Consider the following 27,572-nt stretch of genomic DNA (forward strand, 5'->3'; position numbering starts at 1 on the left):
ACATAGATTGAACTTTTTCTAGGGTTATGTTTTTGATTTCAATTTTGATTCATTAGTTACATCATTTTTGTGCCTTTTATGTTTCCAGGGGACTTATAAAGTAAGTTTTTGGATCAGGTCCTTCCTTCAGATTGAACTTGCACAGTTTGAATTCTGTTTGCGGAAATTTTCATAAATAAAAACAGAATCTTTCAGATAGAGTAAAATGTCTCCAGCAAAAATATGACCCTTAGATTATATAGAAACACAGTCCAAGTTTTCCATTGTTAATGTCATCAGCCAGAATTGTTTTAGAGGACAACAGATGGCACCAGATCTGAAGAGAAAAGACAGAACTTGACAAATATGACAAATAGATAAAATGAATGCCATAAGTTTAGTGACCTGAAGAGTGAAGCATAACGACTGGCTTATGTTTGCATTTGGCTGTCTGCACAGCTATGGTTGCTAAATTGTTGTGTTGCAGAAACAAGCGCCTACACTAACACCATTTTGCAAGTAAAGTCTTCAGCCTCTCTCAACACACATTCTTCTACTATGAACACAACACAACTCCACAAACTCACTCCAATGTGTTTTTTTTTCTTTGAACCGCTGTGTTTCATGTTAATTTCTAACAATAAAAAAAGTTGTGTCTGGGGAGACTCATTCTCTTTTGGTGCCTTATAATTTAACACACTCACTGGTAAAATTTCCACTTGCTTGTGAGTATGTTAAATAATAAGGTACCGAAAGAGAATGACTCTCCCCAGACACAACAGAATATGCTTCAACACATGAACTCATATAAAGAATCTTGCAAACCAAATCCAAAAACGAAATAAAAAAATGATGAACTGAAAAGGGAAAAAAAAACAATATATTCCATATTCACATAATACCACCCTTACCTTAATCTTTAAATACCAGTCATATTCTAGGGAAAGTATAATTCATCTAAAAAGAAATTGTAAGCTTATACTTATGAAAGTTCCTTCCAGACCTATGGTAACATGGTGGTGGAACAAAACTGTAGACAGGGCCATTAGAGCAAAGAAACAAGCGTGGAAGGGCGGGGGTAGCAGGGAACTGTATCGGATAGCCAAAAGGGAAGCTAGGAGACAGGTCTATACATAGTCAAGGGAGTAGCAGAAAAGAAGTTTGCCAATGTTCTGGAACATGAGGACCAAAGAACGGAAGTATTTCGGATTGCAAGACAGTGTGTGATAGAAATGTGTCTGCATGGATGATGGTGCCCTTGTGTTTAATGATTCTGTAAAGAAAGAGGCTTGAAGATGCCATTATGACAGATTGTTGAATGTGGAGAATGAATGGGAGGAGGAGAGTCTGCTAATGGTTGACCCACTTGAGGGACCAGAGTCAATCAATGAGGATGATGATGATGGAACTAGTCCTCAGGAAGCCTAAGCAAAGATGTAACTGTTACCATGTAAACTGACAAATACAGTCACGATAAAAAATGAATGTTGTTATTATTATAGTTGCTGTATTTCAGACGGCAAGCTGGCAGAATTGTTAGCATGCTGGACTAAATGCTTAGCAGTATTTCACCCACCATTACGTTCTGAGTTCAAATTTCACTGAGGTCGACTTTATCTTTCATCCTTTCAGGGGTCAATAAAATAAGTACCAGTTGTATTCTGGGGATCGACGAAATTGACTACCCCCTCCCCCAAATTTCAGGCCTTGTGCTTATAGTAGAAAGGCTTACATTTGGTGTATTCTTATTTACATTATTTACATTATTTACACTTGACAGATATTTGTCCTCATCTTGTTTGTTTTTAAAACGACGTTTCGGCTGATATATCCTCCAGCCTTCATCAGGTGTCTTGGGGAAATTCCAAACCTGGGTTCTCATTCCTAAGGTATTTTTCAATGTAATAATAATAATAATAATTATGATAATAATAACAACAACATCGAAAATATCCCTTAGAAATGAGAACCCAGGTTCAAAATTTCCCCAAGACACCTGATGAAGGCTGGAGGGTATATCAGCCGAAACATTGTGTTATCAACAAACAAGATGAGGACAAATATCCGTCAAGTGCAAACAATGTACATAATTCCTCATCTCTTAAATATAGAACTGTATTTGGTGTATTGTTCTCTTCTCACTTTTGCAAAATTACAATTAAAAAACAAAATATAAAAATCAGAATGAGATTTTGCTTTGTTTTAATTGCCATGTCACTGCTTCCATTGTTGACTTTGGAACTATTGACCGATTTTATCTGTATCATGTCAGCACTTTCTATCCTATTCTCATCACCATTCCCATCATCACCAATATCCTCCTCCTCCTCCTCCTCACCACCACCACCACCACCACCACCACCACAACCATCACCACCACCACCAACACCACCACCACCACCATCAGCATCATCAAATAAAATTTCATTGAAATGATGTTGAGAAGTTTTTTTCTGACTGAAATGATTCCACAAATTTTTCAGGTGGCAACAGATATGGTTAAAGTACGTCAGATAGAGTCTACCCATTTCGAACTGTGTCTCAATTACTCAAGCCATGAAGAAATTAAGTTACATGCATACATTGCCGGTAAGTAGTCAGTTGTGTGTGTGTGTGTGTGTGTGTGTGTGTGTGTGTGTGTGTGTGTGTGTGTGTATGTATGTGTGTATGCTTGTATATATGTGAGATAATAGTTTCAGTATTAATAGTGAAAGTATTAAACTGAAAGTATTATCTCATATCACAATAGAGATGTTATTGTTTCACTTTTGGCATGTAATACTGAAATAGTGTAAAAGATAAGAGATTGCTCTGGGCTCGCATTAGGCAAGAAGTTGAAAATTGTTTTGGCCCATGGCACTGCATGGACCCTAAGTAAGGCATGTGTAAAATTTGAATGAAATTGGTTGGATAGTTCTCAAGTTTTAGTGATGTATACATACAGACAGGCAGACAGGCACACATGCTCAGTTTTATATATATATAGATTATAATATTTCCATTATGTGTGGTCTATGGTGTGAATGCATCTTAATTAAGGTTCTTTCTCCTGATCTAATTAAGGCTCTTTCTCCTTCTAAGTGTAATAAAATATTCTGTTCCCTTAATATCTAAAAAAGGTCACAGTCATATTGTATTTCCATGCTAACTCTGCTGTCTTCTACCCTGAAGTTTTATGGTCACTCACCATGAACATACTTTACAAGGATCTGTCTAATACTTGAATACTCAGTTCGCTTCACCCACCCCAGATGGGTAAAACCTTGAACAAAGCCACACAGGAATATCTGCCTGGGATAAATATTGGGTTGTCCGGAAAGTTCATGCCAATTTTTAAAGGAAAGAAAAAGGTCAAGAAATACTTGCCGTTACATTTTTAATCAACCAAATCTGAATCATTTTGTTGCACTGCGTCTCCATCTTTCCTTTAATTTGAAAATAGCCTCTTCCCAGAAATGAGGTGGTTTCATGGCAAAGGATTCATCAAGGTATCTTTTTACGTCATCTAAGGAATTGAAATTTTTACCATTAAGACTAATCTGCAGAGACCTGAATAATTGGAAATCCGAAGGAGCAATATCTGGTGAATATCGAGGATGGGGTAACACATCCCTGCTGAGCTGTAGCAATTTTTGTTTGGTTCCCAAAGCATCCCTTCAAGGCATTGCCCCAGCATGACCGCAGTCTGGTGATTAAGACAAGTGAAAAATACAAAAATACATTTGTTACGTATATTTATCTCCGTTTGGTTGTAAAAGAAGCATTGCTCAATCGGGCTTTATGACTGTAAGTAATATCTATTTTCATATTTTGAAGATTCATGGAATTTTCCTGAATTAAAACCAGAGTTTTCCGCTTTTGTGATGGTAAAATTCGAAGAAGTAGATGGAATCATTGTAAATGATTATGTTGATTTCCACACAAGCCCTACCTATAAAAATATACAGGTGAGATAAACAAAATATATAATTTCTGAAGTAAATCTGGAATTTTCCATGAAGGAATTAATATTTTAAAAGGTTTTATGTTAAAAAAGGTGACATTTTATGGGACACATAGTGTCATCATCATCATCATCATCATCATCATCATCGTTTAATGTCCGTTTTCCATGCTAGCATGGGTTGGATGGTTCGACTGGGGTCTGGGAAGCCAGGAAGCTGCACTAGACTCCAGTCTGGTCTGGCAGTGTTTCTACAGCTGGATGCCTTTCCTAATGCCAACCACTCCGTGAGTGTAGTGGGTGCTTTTTACGTGCCACCGGCACAGCTGCCAGGCAAGGCTGGCAACAGCCACGATCAGTTGGTGCTTTTTACGTGCCACCGGCACTGGTATCACAACTACAATTTCCATTGATTTTTGATCGATTTCGATTTCATTTTATATAAATAACCTGTTTCTTCAATATTTATGACTGACTTAGTAATTTCTGCATTCTTCTTTTGAAAAAGTGCCTTAGAAGCGAAGCAGGCAGATTCTGCAGCTCAGTTTCAATTCCTGTTTTTGGTAACTTCTCTTCTAGATCTTGCTGTGCTTAACTTGTTGTAAAGTTAGCTGTGATAGATCCATGTATTGATGTCCAGGCTGGTGGTATTAATACCGTGGAACCCTTGTTATCTAGAGAAGTAATTTTAAAAGAAAACTTGATATGATAATTTCTGATTTTTGATTTTAGTTACCTTTTGGAACATTCTGTGAAAATATGAAATTTCGTAACGTATCCTTGCCTAAAATACCAGATGTCTTCGCCATGCACTATGAGAAAGTATTCCTAAAGGAGATAACTACCGAAAAGGTGAGACTGAACTCTTTAGATAAAAATGTAGGAAGTTGTTAATCTTACGCCTTTCTTGAGAAAACAGTTCTATATTTAGGAGATGAGGAATTAATTACATTATTTACATTTGATGGATATTTCCCCAAGATACTTGATGAAGGCTGGGGCAGGTATATCAGCCATAGGCATATGGCGTAGTGGTTAAGAGCGTGGGCTACTAACCCCAAGTTCCCAAGTTCAATTCCAGGCAGTGACCTGAATAATAATAATTTCAATAATAATAATAATAATGATAATAATATTCATCATCATCGTTTAACGTCCGTTTTCCATGCTAGCATGGGTTGGACAGTTCGACTGGGGTCTGGGAAGCCAGGAGGCTGCACCAGGCTCCAGTCTGATCTGGCAGTGTTTCTACAGCTGGATGCCCTTCCTAACGTCAACCACTCCATGAGTGTAGTTTGTGCTTTTTATGTGCCACTGGCACAGGTGCCAGGGTAGGCTGGCAATGGCCACGATCGGTTGGTGCTTTTTACGTGTCACCGGCACGGAAGCCAGTCAAGGCGGCGCTGGCATCAGCCACGTACGGATGGTGCATTTTATGTGCCACCGGCACAGGTATCATAACTACAATTTCCATTTGAGTTTTTGATGTTGATGGTTATTATTTTTTGATGTTGCTGTGTTTACATTGCCATATCTAAGTGGTTTGATAAAAGAGACCGACAGAGTAAGTACCAGGCTTAAAAAAATAACTGCCTGGCTCGATTCATTTGGCTAAAATTCTTCAGGGCTCTGCTGCAGTGTGGCCACAGTCCAGTAGCTGAAACAAGTAAATGATGGAAGAAAATTAAACATCAGACATTAACTCCTGCATCAACGATATAACTTCATACAATTATTCAGAGTAAATACCATTTTACTTTTTGTAGGAAGATAATTTTAAAGATAGACTCAATGTAGATTGATCTCAAATGAAATAAAATGGATGTTTTATTGATGGGGAACCATTGTAATTGTGTAAGTTCTGTATTATTAGTTCAGCATTTCAAAAACGATTTATAATTACTTTTTGCAGATAATATATAACAATCGTTTATTTTTGTTTCTACTCTTCTACAGTTAACATTTGACCTGAACAAGAAATATGTTTTGTATGAAATAGAAAACCAAAATGTCTCCCATGGTGCCAATATAATCATATATGACTACTACACGGGTAAGATAGTAAATATTTATGACAAGTTTTAAAGTTTCTCAGATATGATGTATATATGTTACGCAGGGTGTGCTAAGCAGTGATGTGTCTAAATGCAATGTTATTATCAGTTCAGATACTTCAGCCACCGTTCCCTGTGTTTTGTCATGGAGAAAATTTCGTACTGTAGACAAATGGTGCAAATACACCTAAATCAGCTCACAGCGCCACCTATCCAGACTGTAAAATGCAAGCATTTCGGAGTTGTTATATCCTGAGCTGGCAGACACGTTAGTGCACCGGGCGAAATACTTAGCAGTATTTTGTCTGTCGTTACGTTCTGAGTTCAAATTCTGCCGAGGTCGACTTTGACTTTCATCCTTTCGAGGTCAATAAATAAAGTACCAGTTTCATACTGGGGTCGATGTAATCGACTTAATCCCTTTGTCTATCCTTGTTTGTCCCCCCTATGTTTAGCCCCCTGTGGGCAATAAAGAAATATATATCCTCTTCAGTCACAGAGACCGGATGGTGACTTTGTGAGCTGATAAGGGAGACAATCTCTCTTAAGTCATTCCAGTTAACATAGGTCAGCTGGTAGTGCAGATCGACATGTCATTTATGCGTATCATCGCTTAGTGCTTCCAGCCCATAATTTAATCACGCCGAGCCATCAATTCGCATGACCAGCTTCCGTATGTTGACTGGAATAACAAAAGAGAAATTGTGTCTCTTGTCAGCTCACAGTGCCAACATTGGGTTTCTGGGTCTGAAAAGGAGATAACCACTCTGAAATGCTTACATCTCATAATCTGGATAGGTGGCTCAGTGATTTTGTTTTGCGTACATTTACACCATTTGTCTACAGTGGGAAATTTTCTCCATGACAAAACACAGGGAATGACTTGTTTATGAAGTTTGAATGTGTCACTGGCATATTTGAACTGGTAATAACATTTCAGATGTATGTATGGTCTTATCTGCACCATTATAAGGAAAATACGTTTAGCTCAAAAAAGTAATGGTCGTTACCACCTCAAAGCGATTGTTCCATACTGAACACTGTTACTACTCCTCTAAACAGCTGGTTAACGATACATGATCTGTGTCCGTTATATTGCAAACGAAGGAGCAAACAACTCCCATCTAGAACCGACAGGAATCAATAGACTAACTGGTTTCTGGTTATAACCCTTCATCGGTACTGGTTATACCTATCTGCTAGACATGGCAGTCGTTAATCCTAGTTTGCAATATATAAATAACTAAACGACACACTCCCGCTGATCTTACATTCAGCCAAGTAGCTAGTTCTAAAATCTCTACATGAGATCAGCATCCATGCTGATTGGTGATAGAGTATGGGCAGATTTTTCAAATCCAATGAATCCTTATACATTTATACAGTTAGGAAATTTTACAAATACACTTTTTCAAGGAGATATGATAAACCTGTTATAATGGGTAATACTACATGTACTTTTCATATTTTTTATATTGTGATGTAATTCTTTGGACTAACAATGTTTGCAGCTGAAGAGAGCTTTAAACCATCTTTTATATCAATAATACACTGATATAATAACGGATTGTTTATAAAGCTTGAAACATGTGTACCGCGATATCCCTTGTGTCTGTTTTTAATTTATATTTGATACATACTCTCTCACCTCTGCCAGTATCTGGCATATACAGGTGCTTACACTTATCAAGAATTCACTCTCAATTTATATATATATATATATATATATATATATATATATATAAGGGCAGAAGAAAAATTCTAATGCCAGATACGCCGAAACAAAAAATTGTCGATAGCCATTAAATTTATGCGTCTCGAAACAAACTAATAGAAATCTCTAAAAAATTCGTTATTACCATATTGGTCCAATTTTGGGGTTAATTCACAAGAAATTTTCCCCTCTTCAGTGGCAAATACGCGAGATATAAATGAAATACTTACTCATACCCTTGTTTTGAGATGCATAAATTTAATGGTTATCGACAATTTTTTGTTTCGGCGTATCTGGCATTAGAATTTTTCTTCTGCCCTTATCTTGTAAATTATGTATAAATTTTCTTGAAAAAAATTTTATCCTATATTAATTATATATATATATATATATATATACTGGAAAATGTTCGAGATCTTTGGTACTGTTAGCTTTATTTGAAAAACGAAAAACGAATAACTTCATTGGTAGTTCTAATCAGTTTGATTCACTATTTTTTAATTTCACACTTTACTTCATGTACTTCATCTATGAACTAAAGTGTAAAATTTTTAAAATAATAAATTAAACGGATTAGAACTCGCAGTGAAGTTATTCTTCTTTCTTTTTCAAATATATACATATATATGAGTGAATGTGTGTGTGTGTGTTTGTCTCTCCCTACAATGGGTGTTGGTTTGTTTACATCCCTGTAACACTAGCAATTTGCCGAAAAAGAGCAATAGAGTAAATATCAAGCTTCAGAAAGTAAGTACTGAGATTTATTCCTTCGATCAAAATTGTTCAAGGCGGTGCTACAGTATGGTCACAACTTAATGACTGAAACAAATAAAAGAATTCCACAACTTACAGGTGGAACCAGAAAATGAGTGAATTTTAAAATCGTTGGTTTTTATATATAATTTAACATAATTTAACATATTATGACAAGTTCTATGACCATTGAAGAATATTTATTGTATGAATGCCGTTATGTTGATTTCATTACAGGTCACAAATACACAATTATTAAAGCAACAGGGCAATGCCAGAATGTTGAGATACTTCAGAATGGCGATCTGTTTGTGGAAGGATCTTCTTCAAAATTGAAAATGACTGATGCCTTAAGTTTCTTCTATCTGAAGAAATCCACCTTCGAATATATTGGAATGGTATGTATTATGAAACATCAAATTCATGGTTCAGTTCTATATTTAAGAGATGAGGAATTATGTACATTATTTACATTATTTACATTCGACGGATATTTGTCCTCATCTTGTTTATTATTAACACGATGTTTTGGCTGATATACCCTCCAGCCTTCATTAGGTGTCCTGGGGAAGTTTCATACCTGGGTTCTCATTCCTAAGGTATTTTTCGATATTATTATTATTATTATTATTATTATTATTATTATTATTATTATTATTATTATTATTATTATTATTATTATTATCATTATCATTATTCAGGTCGCTGCCTGGAATCGAACTTGGAATCTTGGGGTTAGTAGCCCACACTCTTAACCACTACGCTATATGCCCATGGGCATATGGCAAGTTCAATTCCAGGCAGTGACCTGAATAATAATAATAATAATAATAATAATAATAATAATAATAATAATAATAATGATATTAATAATAACAACAACATCAAAAAATACCTTAGGAATGAGAACCCAGGTTTGAAATTTCCCCAAGACACCAGGCACATCACTGAAGATGTGTCCAGATGCATATCATTGGTGTATGCACACAATGAGAACAGTGGTTCAAATGAAGGTCAATGAAAAAAAAAAAAAATCAAAAGTGAATTGTGTGATTCATAAGATATTCACATTTAAATCTGCCAGAAAATATTGACAATGTTATGGTGTGACGGCTGGTGGTGACTGGTTAAATTGGTGAATGGGAATATGTTTCTTGGGTTGCATTTAGAAGTAACTGAACAACACCCATGGACATTCAACAGATGGTTTATTTGTCACACATAAAGACAAACTGTGTTAGTCTTTTACAGATAACAACAGCAATAATTCCATACTGGGAGAGAGATACTGATGCAGCAACATTTGGCTTGCCCAACATAATTGGAAACAAATGTTCTATATTCATGGCAATGGAGGTTCTTGGTAATCTGTCTGAGCTGTTTGAATGGGCCATCTGGTGTGGCAAGGATGGGAACACATCTCACTGGGTTGCTTCAACATTCTGCAATTAATTACTGCCAAAAGAAGCCTTTTATAGAATTCAGGAAGGTTCTAGAAGACAAAAACATGTGATGGCTTAACCCTGATTGGTTGCTCAATAGACCATTCACGTGAGACAGTCGTGATGCCTGACCGGTTTTCCAGGGATTTGCTTTTGAATCTCCGCTACTATACGTTAAATAATTTTTATTTCATTTCTAAATATTCCTTTCATTTATTTGGAATTAAAAGCTTCATCCAGTTGTTTTAGAATGGGACAAAGGCAGTGAGACTTTGTAACATTGTTCCATTAACATTTGTCTCTTTCATCTTTATTTTTCTGGTCACTCCTTTCGATTAAATATTTCATCCCTTACTTTTAGCAATTTGTCTGAGATTTTAAACTTAGATGTAATATCCTTGTATTTTTAGCGTCAACTCCGTGGTGTCTTGTGTAATGTGTGGGCTGGATATCATTTTGACGAGGATTCCAGAGAAAACACCACTATAGAATGGTATTTTACGCAGGTAATTTTTGAAATTCAATAACAGGATTCAAATTCATTTTCAAATAGTCATTAAATGAGTTTGGAAAATAAATTATGTCCCCCCCCCCCAATATGTCCTAAGTTCAGTAAATTTATGCATTCACATGCATTGTTCTGAGCCATTCTTCAAATATGCAATGTTATGGAAAAATGTAGTTTATTTTCAAGTATATTCGATTAGCCACTACACACATTTTTTTCTCTCCTTGTTTTTTTTTTCTGTGTCCCTTTCTGTAGAAGAGCGTAGGCTCGAAACGTAAAAGACTTTTTTTCTATTCCTGAGCGTTATACTAATACATCTGTTTGTTTTGTACACCACCTGTCTTCGTCTTTTGTTTTTTTCGTAAACAAATAACTTGCTTATCTTCTGATGTAAAGGAAAACATAAGGTAAGTATCAAAGCCAGGTCAATATCAATAACTCAGAACAACAAATCAATCAATTGTTTAATCAACTAGATAAAAATTATGTGGCCAAGTAGAAATAAGGTATGGCTGTGTGGTAAGAAGCTTGCTTCCCAACCACATGGTTCCGGGTTCAGTCCCTCTGCAGTCCCTAAATGAGCTTTTCCGTTTCTTTTCGCCTTATATAATAATAATAATGAAATTATTATATACAGTGCCCAGGTGCAAGTGTCTTGTACTATAGCCCCTGGCCGACCAAAGTCTTGGGAATTGATTTGGTAGACGGAAATTGAAAGAAGCCAGTCGTATATATATATATATATATATATATGTATATATATATAAAACAATTGCAGCATGGAAGATGTTTATAAACCATTTAAAAACACACAAAAACCATTAAATTCACTTCAACATTAAAATTTAATTTTTTATAATATTTTCATTGCTTTGAAATCGCAAACTGTTCACAGACAAAATTCTGTGAGTGACAGGTCATGGTTTCAAAGTGACGAAAATATTTTGACAAATTAAATTTAAATGTTGAAGTGAATATAATGGTTTTTGTGCGTTTTTAAATAGTTTATAAAAATCTCCCATGCTGCAATTGTTTTCGTTCCTGCACACTAGATCGGATCAAGTCACTTGCTATGCAAGTACATCTCCCTATATATATTATGTTTATTAATTCATTTTGCAAGATTCCTGATGTGAAATCATGTAGAGAAACAGATATTATTGTATTCACACATACTATATATCTTTTCTTCACTCGTTTATTACTGTTGTTAATTTATTATCTTAACTCATGCTCTTTGTCCGGAAAGTTTTGGTCACACATCTGTGACCTCTTCAGTGACACTTTTTTGTTTTCATGTGTGTTCTAGCTCCACTTACTCTATTGGAGTGAAATAATAAAATAAAAACAGCAATAAACGAGTGAGGGAAAAATATAATATAGTGCGTGTGTTTATTTTGTAAATAAAAAAATTACCATGCTGAAATACAACAATATATATATATATATATATATATATATATGTGTGTGTGTATGTATGTATATATATATATATATATATATATATATATATGTTGCACACAACTTGCACATGCAAGTGCTACCAGTTGAGAACTGTGTATAGCAGAAGCTAGTAAGAAGTGTATGGGGTCATCAGGTGAGATTGCGTGCCATTTAGGTATATCAAATTCAACTTATGTTGAAAGTCAAGAAACAAAATTTGCTTTAGAAGCGTTATGCACTGGGGTCGATGTAATCAACTAGCCCCCTTCTCCCCAAATTTTCAAGGCCTTGAGCCTTGCGTAGAAGTGATTATCTCTAATTGCATTTATGGAATCTTATTATATTGTGAAGTCTTCAATGTTCTCTGTTTTGTTTTGTTTTTTTGTTTTTTTCAGAAAAATTGGACAGACAATATCGGTGAAACTGCTGAAAGATTTGTCATCTTCCGTATGGATGTTTGGATGGTGCGTACATTTTGTATTTGATGTATTAACAAACTTCAATAAGTTATGAATTTATTTATCATTTGTGTTATTTTACTGGAAACTACATTTCTGAGCCTCCTATGTTTAAAGTTCGAATAAGAATCTAATTTCCACCTACGACCATTTCGAATGATAAGACCAACATGTTACAAAGATTATAATTATTGTGTTTCTTACTCGTTGGTATTATCATTCAAAACGGTCGTAGGTGGAGATTAAATTCCAATTTGAACTTTAAACATCTTCTCTTCCCCGTTTTTCTAATTGTTAGTAGTGTTTTATATATAAGATTTTATCTTATACATGCCTATAATGAACTTTTTACTTGTTATCTTCATATTTTAAATGCCTGCTACAGCAGGCTATCATTTTGATATAATGAATATTTATTAGAAATATATTGTTTTGGACCCCACCAAAAGTTTGAATTGTTCTACTTGAGCTTATTCTTTCTTTTTTCTCTCTCTCTCTCACACACACACACATACATATATATGTGCATGTGTATATGTATGTATATATAAGTGTGTATAACCATAGGTACATACTTATATATAAAAATAATTTATAGTCTACGGACAATTTTTACACATGCTGGCCACTGGTATAAATTATTATTTTAAATTATTTTTACCCTTAGTATATTTATATTTGTATGTGTATATATACATACATACATATATATATATATATATATATATAAAGTTAATCCAAACATGAAAACACAAAGAGAAAACACAACAACTCGAGGACGTGGAACAAGTATAGTATTATTGGATGCTCAGGAAAGAAGGAAAAAAGGAGGATTTAACGTTTCGAGTGGAACTCTTTGTCAGAAACATAGGAAAGGGAAAGATCCAAAGAAGGGAAGATGGAAGAAAAAAAATCGCCAACGGTACACACGCGGTCACATTTTGAATCAATATATATATATATATATATATATATATATACTGACTGGCTATATCTATCTTTATCTATCTATCTATCTATCTACATATATATATATCTGAAAATAGAATTAGATATTGTGTAGCGTGACAGCATATTTATGTTGATGAAGGTGGAGGAGAGCCATATGATCAAATATTATTGTATGAGCTTTTTCCTTTTACATTTCATGTGAAGACAGATTGTTACATTAATATCAACATGTGGGACTTGAAAACATACACCAGGTATAAAAAATGACTTCAGGTCACATTGCTTTGAGTTTCCACTTTTCCAACTATCCTCCACAGTTCAGTGTCTCTTCTAGTTCGCTATATCACAATCTTTCTCTTTTTTGCATGGTGCTTCAACTCATCCTTATAATAAGCACGTCCACCACCAACAATATCCTCTCCGTTTATCAATTAAGTTAGAACCAAATTGTTATTTTTCTTGCAGCATGGTAATCCAGAAGCATATGTTTATAATATTTATCAGTTTGATACAGCACCTCCTTCTTGGTCTACTTTTGACATCACTCCATGTGCTAGTTATTCTGATAAAGTACATTTTACAATCCAGTTCCACGGTAAGGATTCAGTAGATCTTTTCTATTTCTCTGTCTATCTGTCCATTCGTCTGTTTTTCTGTCTGTCTGTTCATCTGCCAATCCACCCACCTGTCTGTCCGTCCGTCCGTCCGTCCGTCCGTCCGTCCGTCCGTCCATCCATCCATCCATCCATCCATCCATCCATCCATCCATCCATCCATCTATCCATCAGCTTCCTTGTCTGCCAGATTGTCTTTCTGTCTTTCTGTTTCTGCTTTTAGCTATAGCAATATGTATCACTGCTCAAATTGATGTTTATTTTAACTGTTAAACTAATTTCTTTCTCCTGCAGAGAAGGAAGAATGAGAGTATATGTCACAGCGTATTTTTAGAAAGGGAGGAAAAAAAGATGTTCAGAGAGAGAGAGAGAGAGAGAGAGAGAGAGAGAGAGAGAAAGAGAGAGAGAGTGAAAAATTGATAGATAGACAGGTAGGTAGGTAGGTAGTGTTGTCATCATAGTAACTAATAAGTTTTGATTTAAAATGTGGGAATTTTAAGTGCAAGTCTGTCAACACAATGCAACACACTTAAAAAAAATCTATATGTATATATATATATATATATACTAGCAGTATCGCCCGACGTTGCTCAGGTTTGTAAGGGAAATAACTATAAAGCATTTTTAGAGAGTTATAGCCCAAAAATAGCAAAAAAATGGAAAAAAATGATGGTAAATTTTTTTTGAGAGTTAAAAAAGGTGGAGTTGCGTCCCCTAGACGGTCTGTGGTTTGTGTTTCTGATTCTCGACCCCATGTTGAATTTATCGATTTTTTTCAGAACTGGGGGAACTTTTCAAAATTTTTGCTGCGTTAGTTTTGAATTATGACATTGGGCTATGTGTGTGTCAAGTTTCATCAGAATCGGTTGAAAGCCGTGGTCAGGGTGAGGGTACGAGAAAACAGACACACAGAAAACGCACAGACAAACTGCCGTTTATATATAGAGAGATATATATATACAAATGCCTGGTCCAATTGATTTGAGAATCACAGTCGCCCTTTGTTAGAGCTGCTTTCAGTGAACTAATCAAACGTTGCTGAGATGCCCAAACTGGTCTGTTGCTTTTTACTTGTTTCAGTCATTTAACTGCGACCATGCTGGGGCACCACCTTGAAGAATGAATCAACCTCAGTACTTGTTCCTTCTTAACCCTGATACTTATTCTATCAGTCATTTTTGCTGATCCATCCATCCATCCATCCATCCATCCAGACAGACAGACAGTAAGTCAGCCAGCCAGCTATTCATCTGTCTATCTCGTTACGTCTTTCATTGCTCAGTCAAAACTGGAAGAGCGGCTGACGTGAACTTTTGCAGGGCTTCTGAAGCTGGTGGGAGCTAGTCAAAATACTTGCTAAGTGAGTGGACTCTTCAAAAGCATCCAAGGGCGGCCACATGTTGGTGTTAAATTAAGCGACAGGAATCCTGTTGTATAACCGTAGTAAGTACAACCCACCTGAACAGTCTACCATACCCTTTATCATCATCATCATCATCATCATCATTTAGCGTCCGCTTTCCATGCTAGCATGGGTTGGACGGGTCAACTGGGGTCTGTGAAGCTGGAAGGCTTCGTCAGGCCCAGTCAGATCTGGCAGTGTTTCTATGGCTGGATGCCCTTCCTAATGCCAACCACTCCGCGAGACAGACAGAGATGGCAAACGGCCACGAACGGACGGTGCTTTTACGTGTCCCCGGCACGGGGGCCAGCCGAGGTTTGCAACGAACACGAATGGATTGTGCTTTTACGTGCCACCGACACGGGGCCAGACAGAGCTGGCAAACAGCCACGAACGGATGGTGTTTTTACGTGTCACCGGCACGGGGGCCATCGAGGCTTTTCATTAACAAAACTTAATGCGACCAAAAGCATGATATCAAAAAGTACAATGTGGTGTGATAAAACCTGGAACAACATGTTTGCGAAGTAAACATTTTAATCACATCACAACACATGCTTTTAGTGTTTTTGGGGCAAGTTATGTTTGTATTTAGCTCTGTGTTGCATTGAAACACTTGTCAATTGCAAAGTAACTCTGCTATCAACAACTGTAAACTTTCCTACTCTAAGCACAAAGCCCAAAATTTTTTGGGGGAGGGGGCCAGTAGATTAGATCGACTCCAGTACGCAAATGGTATTAATTTATTGACTCCAAAAGGATGAAAGGCAAAGAACATAAAGACAGATGAAATACCATGAAGCATTTTGCCTGGCGTGCTAACATTTCTTACTGCCCACAAGTTGCTAAACATAGAGGGGACAAACAAGGACAGACAGACAGATTAAGTTGATTACATCGACCCCAGTGAGTAACTGGTACTTAATTTATCGACCCCGAAAGGATGAAAGGCAAAGTCGACCTTGGCGGAATTTGAACTCAGGATGTAGCGGCAGATGAAATACTGCTAAACATTTCGCCTGGCGTGCTAACGATTCTGCCAGCTTGCCGCCTTTTAACAATTGCAAGCTGTATGACTCATTCTGCTCGGAAAGGAAGGACTGGTATGGCATGTACCTACATTCGTTTTTGTTGGTGCTGATACTCAACATAATATGAATGTGAGACAAGATAGATGATATGTTGTTGATGTTATTGTTAGTCACTATCAGTGTTGTTTAATCCCAGCTCAGATCTGATCACGATGACTGATGATTAAAGTTATTTTTACCTGGTTTGTTTGTGGTGATGAATAAAAATGTATATGATTATTGCTGTTGTTATTAGTAAAAGACCAATACCTGTGCAGATATCTGGAATCATCTGATGTGTCAGGAATGGAGGCAGATATTGCTCAGCTGCCTTGACAACAAATGAGACGTGCGCTGCAAAAAGTGTTGGCACCAAAACTGGCTTTTTGTAAGCCATGGAAAGAAGATTCCAAAAGTTTGAATCATGTGATTGCTTGACGCTGATTGGTTGCTTAATAGATTGATTACATGAAGCTGCTGTAGTTTGGCCACGACATAACATTTTAGCGATTTGGTTTCGAATCACCGCTTTAATATTATAACACATCTTGCTTTTTTATTCAGACATAGTTCATTCCGAACCACATTCTTCAATATATCCTTCCTTAAAAAGAGAGTTGGGTGTTATCTGAAATTGATTTGGCTGCAATTTCTAGCAAGTTGAGTAAAAAGGAATTTGAAGTTACTTTTTTTGTCAGTTGTTTTCTTGTTATATTTTCTCTTTCGCTTTTCTTTTTTTACTGGTATTGTTGTTGTTGCAATTCTTACCATTTTTTTTAGTTCCATGTGATTTTACTCCTCTTGGTGTTTGAGCTGAGCGCTACATAATTGTTAATTACTGTTACCAACAGTGAGAAAATAATCTTTCTCTACAAACACATCCAGTCCCTTGTCCAACTTGCTCTAGATATGAGCAAATATGTCTAAAGACATTTTCTCATTGTCTTTCCTTTCACTGCTTTTCTCTTTATTTCTTACCAGTGAACAATAAAAGCAGGACAATTCTAAGGCACCTGACAGATCATTCTTCAGTTCAGCAATTACAAGTAGCACTTTCAAAAATGAGTCAAATAACGCCTGTTCGAATCGCTCAGACAGAGGTAATGTTTCCTATTATATTCTTAAATAGAAGATTGTATATACAATAACGAAATTGTGATAAAAAGGATGGTGTACCTAATGTGGAGGCTGGGATAAATCCTCATCATCATTTAAAGTCCATTGTCCATACTGGCATGGGTTGGCATTCTGGAAGGCTCCAGTCTGATTTGGCATGGTTTCTATGGCTGGATGCCCCTCCTAATGCCAACCACTTCAAGAGTATAATGGGTGATTTTACATGCTACCAGTATGGTTGCTATTCGCACATCTGCCACGACTGCGATTTTGCTCAGCTTGATGGGTCTTCTTCTCAAGCACGACATAATGCCAAAGGTCTTCGTTATTGCCTCTATGAGGCCCAACACTCGAAAGGAGCTCAGCCACTTTTCCCCCATGAAGCCAAATGCTTGAAAGGAACTCAGCCACCTCACCACCGAGAGGCTCAACAATATATAATGCAACTAGGTGGCTGGGTTACTATAATGATGATATTTACTTTGATTTCATCAATATTCCATAAGTTCAATTCCAGTGTGTACCTTTTTCTCCATCTTTTACTTGTTTCAGTCATTAGACTGTAGCCATACTGAGGCACTGCCTTGACAAACTTCAATGAATCCAACCCAGTATTTATCAACATTTAAAGCCTGGTACTTATTTTATCGGTGTCTTTTATCAAACTGTTAAGTTACAAGGACATAAACACACTCACACCATATATATATATATATATATATATATAGGGGTAGGAGTGGTTGTGTGGTAAGAAGCTTGCTTCCGAACCACACAGTTCCAGGTTCAGTCCCACTACATGATACCTTGGGCAAGTGTCTTCTACTATAGCCTTGAGCCGACCAAAGTCTTGTGAAAGGATTTGGTAGACAAAAAGCTGTAAGGAGCCTGATATATGTGTGTGTGTGAGAGACTGTGTTTGCCCCCCCCCCCCCACCACCTGACAACCAATGTTGGTGTGTTTACGTCCCCGTAACTTTGTGGTTTGGCAAAATAGAATAAGTACTAGGCTTACAAAGAATAAGTCCTGGGGTTGATTTGTTTGACTAAAAGGCAGTACTCCAGCATGGCTGTAGCCAAATGACTGAAACGAGTAAAAGAGTAAAAGAATATATATATATATATATATATATATATATATAAACGAAGTGCTTCTTTAAGTTTCTGCCTATAAAATCCACTCACAAGGCTTTGGTCGGCCTGGGGCTATAGTAAAAGACGCTTGCTCAAGTTGCCACGCAGAGAGATTGAACCGAAAACAATGTGGTTGGGAAGTAAGCTTCCTACCACTCTGCTATACCTACGTCTAGGGACAAATAGATGTGAAAGGCAGCAATGCGGTTATGTAGGTTTGAAACATCTTCCACTTAGCTAATTAGTATTCTAACGAAGTAACAGTGTGTGTGTGTGTGTGTATGCACACATACAAAGCTGACTGTAAAACATCAGAGCCTTATTTTCTAATGAATTAATTTACGTCTGGTTTCAGATGGATGTTGATTTGGATGGAAAGAAATTATTTTTTTCTGCTTCACTGCTGGATGCCCCTAAAGAAGAAAATAAACGTTTTCGAAGCGGCATAAAAGATAATGAAATGGCATACGTGATGATCCGAGGATTTATGATGAATCAGTGGAATTTTTCAATTGAAATGAAAATAAATTCGAAGGTATGTATAGAGAGCTAAAAGGGTTTCGCACAGTTTCCGTCATTGTATATACTCGTCTGCTGGTAAAATTATCATATGTTGAGTCATCATCCTCATCATCATCATCATATATAATAATAATAATAATAATAATAATAATAATAATAATAATAATAATAATAACGAAATTATTGTATACAGTGCTCAGGTGCACCACAACTTGTCAATTGAAATACAATTAAATGTGATATCATCATCATCATCATCATCGTTTAACGTCTGTTTTCCATGCTGGCATGGGTTGGATGGTTCGACTGGGTTCTGGGAAGCCAGGAGGCTGCATCAGGCATCAGTCTGATCTGGCAGTATTTCTACAGCTGGATGCCCTTCCTAATGCCAACCACTCTGAGAGTGTAGTGGGTGCTTTTTTACGTGCTACTGCAGGGGCAAGAGGGGGCTGGTATCAACCCCGATAGGATGGTGCTTTTTACGTGCCACCGACATGGAAGCCAGTTAAGGCAGCACTGGCATCGGCCATGTTTGGATGGTGCTTTTTACGTGCCACCGTTACAGGAATCACAACTACAGTTTCCATTTGATTGTGATTTGATTTGATGTTGTTGTACTTGACTCAAGAGTTCTCCTCAAGCACAGCATGTCGCCCTATGATCCAAGGTCCTTTTGAATGGGCTGGTTATTTTCATTTGATAACGTTTCATTTGAAGTTAGAATTAAAACAAGAACTAAGGATCATGATCATTGCAGGCCCAGCCCAGACTTATCATTTACACACTGTTCAAGTAAACTCCTCATAAAGGCTTTTCGGAAGCTTTTCTTCTCTGGAAGAAATCTGTCACTTACCTCTGTTTAGTGGATTAATGAACGAGAATTAATGAATGAAGTATCAGTTATTCAATTGTGTGTGTGAGTGTTTATTGCTTGTATAATTCTAGTAAAATCTTTTGTTATCTGAAATATTGAACTTTAGGAAAAGATGATTGTGAACATCACGGCTGAGAACATATGGAAGTCTTCAGCAGACAGAATATTCTCTTCAACCACAAAAACACTGGAATCATCAACGACTGCACATAAGGCAACAGTTACCAGCAAACCAGTCACCACGAGTTCAGTTTTCAAATCAACCGCATCTCACAGCACGAAACATTCTTTGAGATCTTCATCTCCACATCCTACACGTCCTGTTCATACTACTAAACATAAAACCTCAAACAAACCAATAATAACATCCTTCGCCACAACTTCTGTCCATTCAACCACACGAAGATCTTCAAAGGCCCCAACTAAATCATCTCCTTCAAGTAAATCTGTTCCTTCTACTAAACACACCACCACCTCAAACGCACCCAAAGTTTCATCCGTTACTCCAGCATTAAGACATTTCACGAGCTCCCAGACATCAACACCTTCCAAAACTACTTTCAAAACGACTTTATCAAACAAGAAATCAACAAATAAACATCTTCGCACAACAACCATGACTTCAAAATCACCAAGTTCGACGAGAAAGGCCAAAACCAAACTCCCTAACTTTTCTACCATTCGTAAGTAATCTACTTCGGTTGTATTGTTCATGTTTACTTTGATCTGTTCAAGAGCAAAACGTGAGTGGGCCCCTGCAGTTGCGTAAATAAAATACAATGTAAAATGCTGAGGGATTTACGTAATTTCATTAAACAACATTTAGTTCTATTAACTGAGAATTTAATTTCCAGAACAAAACAGGAAATGTGAAAATTACTATTTGTAAATCTCACAACGAGAGATATTCAGCAACAGTACTTTGGAGTAAAAATTTTTTACCAACATAACATGGCAGTCCTGGTTTAGGATGAATGTTGCTGTAATTTAGCCCCAGGAGACATCGTCTCCAGCTGGCTATGCAACATGATCTGAGTCCTTATGATTTTGAGTTGAGTGGGGGAGCTAGATTCCCTTGTTCGAAAATATAAGGACACAGATTGTGTCGTATAGCCTGCTGGAGATGATGTCTTCTGGGGCTAAATTACAGCAACATTTGTCCTAAACCAGGACTGCCATGTTATGCTGGTAAACAATCTTTACCCCAAATCAGGAAATGTTGTTCAGTTTTGGCTCTGATCAAAGACTCAGGACCTATGTAATATCTCTTCTAATTACACCTGGTACAGTACTTACAATTACCACATGAAACATCTCTAGCAGTTTTAAACACACACTTATATGTGACTGATGAATGCAAGCAGCAAACTAGTTCTTTGTATTTTGCCAAGAAACTGTTTTGCAAATGAACAGGGAACTCATAAGAAAAATATTGATAAAATATCAGTGATGATTGAATTAAATTTTCAGGAAGTAAAATTCTTTAATCTGTTTCTACTCATGTCTGAGCTCAATTTTATTTTCTGTAGTTCTGAAAGTATAAGTCTTTGTTTACATATTACAAATTAAACAATCCAGGCAATAGAAAGAATTCCTAGGTTTAGAAAATTGTTCTTGAAGTTTTGCTACAAACAACAAACAAATTTGTTATTGGACATACTTAGAATGGGTTTCATTTTAAACATGTATTTGAGAATACTCGGAATCTAATCCACATATCCATTTTCTCATAAGGCCATTTCTTTTTAATAGATTCTATTAAGCAGGTTACAGGAAGACATAATTCCTCGTATTTCTTTGGAACTTAGACTCTTCCCCAGAAGTAAACTGATGACACGAGAAGTTGTTTTCTATTTCAAGTGTGCATTGTATGCAGACTTACCACTAAAGTGTACGGTACACACAAACTTTACCTCACCGCAAGTTTGGTGGATGCACAGACTAATCCACCAGGTACATAGTGTATATAGAGACCAATATATTAAGTGGATATTGTATGTAGAGATTAAATCCCTGTGTGTAGTGTATATAGAAGCTAATCCACCAGATGAGCAGTGTCCAAACACAATATGTATAATCTTTCCTGTATTACAACCAATAAATGTAATACAACTGAAAGGGAATTTAGATATACCTATATATACTGTGGAGGCACAATGGCCCTGTGGTTAGGGCAGCAGACTTGCGGTCATAGGTTCGCAGTTTCGATTCTCAGACCAGACAATGTGAGTGTTTATTGAGTGAAAACATTTAAAGCTCTGGCAGGGGGTGGTGGTGAACCCTGCTTTCATCACAACTTTCTCTCACTTTTTCTTCCTGTTTCTGTTGTACCTGTATTTCAAAGGGCCAGCCTTGTCACACTCTTGTTTCATGCTGAATCTCCCCTAGAATTACATTAAGGGTACACATGTCTGTGGAGTGCTCAGCCACTTGCATATTAATTTCACAAGCAGGCTGTTCTGTTGATCGGATCAACTGGAACCCTCGTCATCGTAACCGACGGAGTACAACCAATGTATACTAAATTAAGTTAACATCTAAGCAGCAAATTCAGTTTTCCTTTCTCACATCAAAGGAAATCATTAACGAGTTTGAAATTGCTTTGATGACCTTGCAGGCTTTGAATGATATCCTAAAAGTGCAATTGATTTTTTGCAGATGAGAGGAGATGTTCGCCTTGCAATTTACGTCGAAATTACAATGAGATCCGTTAGAAAATTCTCTGATTTGTTTAATTGGATTCCATGCTGTGGTTGTGTTTTTGTTAATGTTTGGGGGTTTGGTATTTATGTGGTTTGTTTGTTGTGTTTTGATGTATTTTATGGAAATTGTACAGGGTCTTAGGCTGTTTTCTTATACTTGGAGTTTGATATAATTTTATTCACACAATAATCTATAAATCTAGAAATATTAAATTTCTAAATATCTCGGAGAGATATAAGCAGTGGCGGAACGATAGAGCAGTTGTATATTGTCAACTTAATGTGACAGTCCCATAAAGGGAATCACACCACCGCTATTTAGCCCTAGGAAGCATCAACGCTTCCTGTTGGCTTAGACACATTTCCTGTGTCCTTATGTTTACAAAGGGGAGACAAGCACCCCCAACAGCTAGACCTGCACTCAGAGACATGTTTCTGAGTCTTGCTCGTCATCAGTCTGGAGTAACGTTTTCACTGAAAATATATATGTTTGCAAAGTCGAGACAAGTATCTTCAGCTAGCAGGTCATGCTACTCTGGATGCAGTTATAAGGTGATTATGATTATGAAAGACACACACACATACATGCACACACATATATACAGAGAGAGAGGGGAGAGAGAGAGAGAATAGAAATGTGTATATTCAGGCACGTTTAAGACTAGCACCAGGTGCTTTTTACATGGTACCAACACCACATGGCATCAGCACCAGCTGCTAAAAACATCTCCCTGATATCAATCACCACTGTCTAAAACATGGGAAGCACATTGGATAATGTGATCCCAGATACACAATGTCTGAAAAGAATAGACTTAATTGAGAATAATGTGAAACTAAGCTGAAATAAAACAACTCAGCTAAATTCGTATAAAATGCAGGAAGGATATCTTTCAGGTCGGAAGTTGTAAAATTGAAAGGGGGAAAAGACTCTTTTACTCTTTTACTTGTTTCAGTCATGTGACTGTGGCCATGCTGGAGCACCACCTTTAGTCGAGCAAATTGACCCCAGGACTTAATCTATCAGTCTCTTTTGCCGAACCACTAAGTTACAGGGACATAAATACAACAGCATCAGTTGTTAAGCGATGTTGGGGGGGGGGGATGACAAACATAGACACACAAACATATACACACACACACATATATATATATATATATAATATATATATATATATATATATATATACATATATACGACGGGCTTCTTTCAGTTTCTGTCTACCAAATCCACTCACAAGGCTTTGGTTGGCCCGAGATTATAGTAGAAGACACTTGCCCAAGGTGCCACGCAGTAGGACTGAACCCGGAACCAGGTGGTTGGTAAGCAAGCTACTTACCACACAGCCACTCCTATGTCTAATTAAAATATTAAAAAAATCACATTTTGTGGGATGAAACTAGATGTTTTTAGTGAAACTGAAATATTATTTCTTCACCAGCCGCTTTCATCCTTCCAGGACCCATGGTGTGCAGTTGTCCAACACAAACAACTTCAAAAACTTGCTCTGAAAGTTTGTCACAAAGTAGCGAAGATATGTTTACTCGAAGTAAGTAAGCTTTTACGCAATTGCACTTTATTTTTCATTGATGACTTGACAACACGCACATATGCATACATTAAGATAGACACATAAGCAAGTGAAATTAAAATCAAAATCGCTGACGTGGCCGATGACAGTACTGCCTGATTGGCACCCATGCCAGTGGAACGTTAAAAGCATATCTGAGCGGGATCATTGCCAGGGCCACGGATTGGTGCCGGTGCAGGTGGCACATAAAAAGCACCATCCGAGTGTGATCATTGCCAGCGTTGCCTTACTGGCACCTGTGCCATTGGCACATGAAAAACAACATTCAAGCGTGGTCATTGCCAGTACTGCCTGACTGGCTCTCATGCAGGTGGCATGTAAAAAAACACCTTCTGAGCGTGGTCGTTGCCATAACTGCCTGACTGGCCCTCGTGCCCTTGGCATGTAAAAGCACCCACTACACTTTTGGAGTGGTTGGCATTAGGAAGGGCATCCAGCTATAGAGGAAGAACGGGATTGCTTCATGAAAAAGTGTTGCAAATGTTGTCTTTACCTGCAGCCAACCGTGAAGGCCTTCTCTATCCAACTTTGTCATTAAGATTGCATTCTCCTTAAGATCAAGAAAAACGGCTGCAAGTTTGGGATTAAGATCCTGGTCGCTAATAACATCATAATGATGAAGGTGAAAAAGCCACTTCAGTGGCTTCAAGTTGAGTATATCTTGGAAGCATCTTCTCATGTCCATTTGCAAGTTCTTCAAATGGCTGACACAGCTGATAATTACAGCTTCTGATGGTTCTGTTTTAACGAGATGACTGATAAAGGCAAATTTACTCCTTTGAAGCTGAATTATCTGTAAATCAAGCTTGTTTATGAACGACCACATCTTCTTGGTACAGTCCACTATTGTTGCCCCATGGCCTTCAATCAACTTATCTAAGGTGTTCTGAACTTTAGAAGACACAGATTTTTTTGTCATCATGAATAAAGTGTGTCTATTTCCCAATCGTGATGGTCCAGTCACAGATTGCTATATCCCAGTTAGATTGTCATAGATCCCAGTAGTCTGTCTCTCCTGGGATGTAATTGGCACTGTTAGTTTTCATCCAAAGCCAACACAGAAAACACTTGGTGCAGTTAATAAAACTTCTGTCAATTGTTCATGAATTCTTTTAATTATTTTTACCTGCAGCCTTAGAAAGGCATTTTCATTTTTCACCAACATCAAGCACCCAACAACATCTCTCAACAGTCCAAATTATTTTACATCTCCATCTCTGGTTTGAAATATAAGCCATTAGATTCAGTGAAGAGATCTTGTTCAGTGGATTAATGACAACTTCATCCTTGTGTCATTGATGAAATATAAAGATTTTTCAGCCGAACTTCAACATTATTTCCACCTCAGTACCATTTCCTTTGAATCTTTAAAAGTCACTTGTACCATAAACCAAGTCATTTGTTTGATATTTCATGATGAGGGATCGATCCAAAGATGTTTGACCACCTTTGTAGTGTAAGGGAGTTTTGAATAAATCCTTCTCTTCTTTGATTTGAAATAATGTTTAATAGAACGGGGCCAGTTGAAGGAGAGTAATTGTGTTGCTGTGTATTTTTGTGTTGTGACCCTGAATTGTGTAGGGGCTGTATGGCACAAGGTCCCAACCTTTGATGAATTCTGAATTTGGTATTAAGCTCGTTTGGGCAATGTCTGCATACCAGGACTGACCTGAACTTAAACAACTTCCTAATCATGTTTAAATGCTCAAAAATTTACATCTTTTGTACCCAGTTTTCCTTTAGAAACATTTTAGTTTTGCAAAAGTTTAAAAAACGCATTTTGTGTATTTTAATATATTTACAAAATATTTATTTTTACAGGTACACTTGCTGGAAGTATATTTGGCGGTTTCTTTCTTGGTATAGCTGCAGCCTTGATATTAAACGCTGTAAGGCTGCGGTTTATAAATAGATTCAAAGGACCTCATTACCACAGCACCGATAACCCTTACGCTCAATTCTAGAATAACTCATAACTTAAGCAAAGATGCCCTCTTTTGTTATATCTTGTATTCTTGTCTGCTTTCCACCTACATACCTACCTACATATATACACATATACACATGCATATGTATGTACAGAAATTAAATATATATTCCACATATATACATACTTACGCATATGTATATGTTTAAATATATTTGCAAATATATATATATAATGTGTATGCATGTATACACATACATACAAGGTATATACATATAAATAATATATAATATATATATATGTATTCAGTTTCTCTTTTACTCTTTTACTTGTTTCAGTCATGTGACTGTGGCCATGCTGAAGCACCACCTTTAGCCGAGCAAATTGACCCCAGGACTTATTCTTTGTAAGCCTAGTATTTATTCTATCAGTTTCTTTTGCCGAACTGCTAAGTTACGGGGACGTAAACACACCAGCATTGGTTGTCAAGCGATGTTGGGAGGACAAACACACTCACACACATGCGCACACACACACACACATGCGTGCACACACACACACACAACACACACACATACGATGGGCTTCTTTCAGTTTCCATCTACCAAATCCACTCACAAGGCTTTGGTCGGACCGAGGCTATAGTAGAAGACACTTGCCCAAGGTGCCATGCAGTGGGACTGAACCCGGAACCATGTGGTTGGTAAGCAAGCTACTTACCACACAGCCACTCCTACGCCTATATATGAATGTTTTTTTTTATACAGTGCCATGTTTACAATCCTGTAAATAATAATAATGGTAGTTTTCTACAAGCTTTAAAGCTTACAGCGATCACCGTGCAATGACTAAGGAAAATAGTCTAACAAAGGGGCATATAAGCCCTCCACAGAAAAAAGAAGGCTTTTCTATCCGCATAGGAAAGCCGGTGATTGCCATAAGCTTTAAACTTATATAGAAATACCATTATTATATTTTACAGGATATATATGTACATATATACACATACATATATATATATATATATATATACATCATACATTCATAGTCCTTTGCATGCAACCCTCTGTGTGCCTGTGTATATGAAATCATAACTAATGAATCACCATTTCTCCCATTCATGTTTCTCCTTCCATGTTTTTTCTCCTTTTTTTGTTCATTTCTTGTTCAAATTTTTCTTTAGTTACACAATCTTCATTTTCGCTGATGCTGGCCTTCTTCGTGTCTTCCAACACTGGCTCCATGCCATTTTCTATATACCACTCTGCTTCGGTTCAGTTCTGGCAACTGATCAAATCTTTCTTCCCCTTTATTCTGGATAAGTACAGCCTATCAGTGTTACTCAGTATTATGTGGAAGGCTCCGTGTACTGTCAAC

The 27,572-nt window shown here is 36.9% G+C and overlaps 1 protein-coding gene across 2 annotated transcripts in view; it reads left to right on the forward strand.

Annotated features, from left to right (window-relative positions):
- LOC115212067 overlaps positions 1–26,397 on the forward strand; it is a 34,401-nt gene extending 8,004 nt beyond the window's left edge. Inside the window, exons 5-17 of one of the 2 annotated variants that reach the window (XM_029780876.2) lie at positions 2,463–2,568; positions 3,796–3,926; positions 4,655–4,774; positions 5,879–5,975; positions 8,681–8,841; positions 10,296–10,391; positions 12,232–12,300; positions 13,711–13,840; positions 17,313–17,431; positions 18,934–19,113; positions 20,081–20,657; positions 24,137–24,226; positions 26,090–26,397. In XM_029780876.2, coding sequence (XP_029636736.1) covers positions 2,463–2,568; positions 3,796–3,926; positions 4,655–4,774; positions 5,879–5,975; positions 8,681–8,841; positions 10,296–10,391; positions 12,232–12,300; positions 13,711–13,840; positions 17,313–17,431; positions 18,934–19,113; positions 20,081–20,657; positions 24,137–24,226; positions 26,090–26,232 — 2,019 coding nt within the window. In that variant the 3' untranslated portion in view covers positions 26,233–26,397. Of the gene's footprint in view, positions 1–2,462; positions 2,569–3,795; positions 3,927–4,654; positions 4,775–5,878; positions 5,976–8,680; positions 8,842–10,295; positions 10,392–12,231; positions 12,301–13,710; positions 13,841–17,312; positions 17,432–18,933; positions 19,114–20,080; positions 20,658–24,118; positions 24,227–26,089 lie in introns of both variants that reach the window. The other variant, XM_029780874.2, reaches the window with a different exon arrangement.
- Positions 26,398–27,572: the final 1,175 nt, after the last annotated feature.

The sequence above is a fragment of the Octopus sinensis genome, linkage group LG5 (genome assembly GCF_006345805.1).
Source record: "Octopus sinensis linkage group LG5, ASM634580v1, whole genome shotgun sequence".
NCBI classification, from domain to species: domain Eukaryota; kingdom Metazoa; phylum Mollusca; class Cephalopoda; order Octopoda; family Octopodidae; genus Octopus; species Octopus sinensis.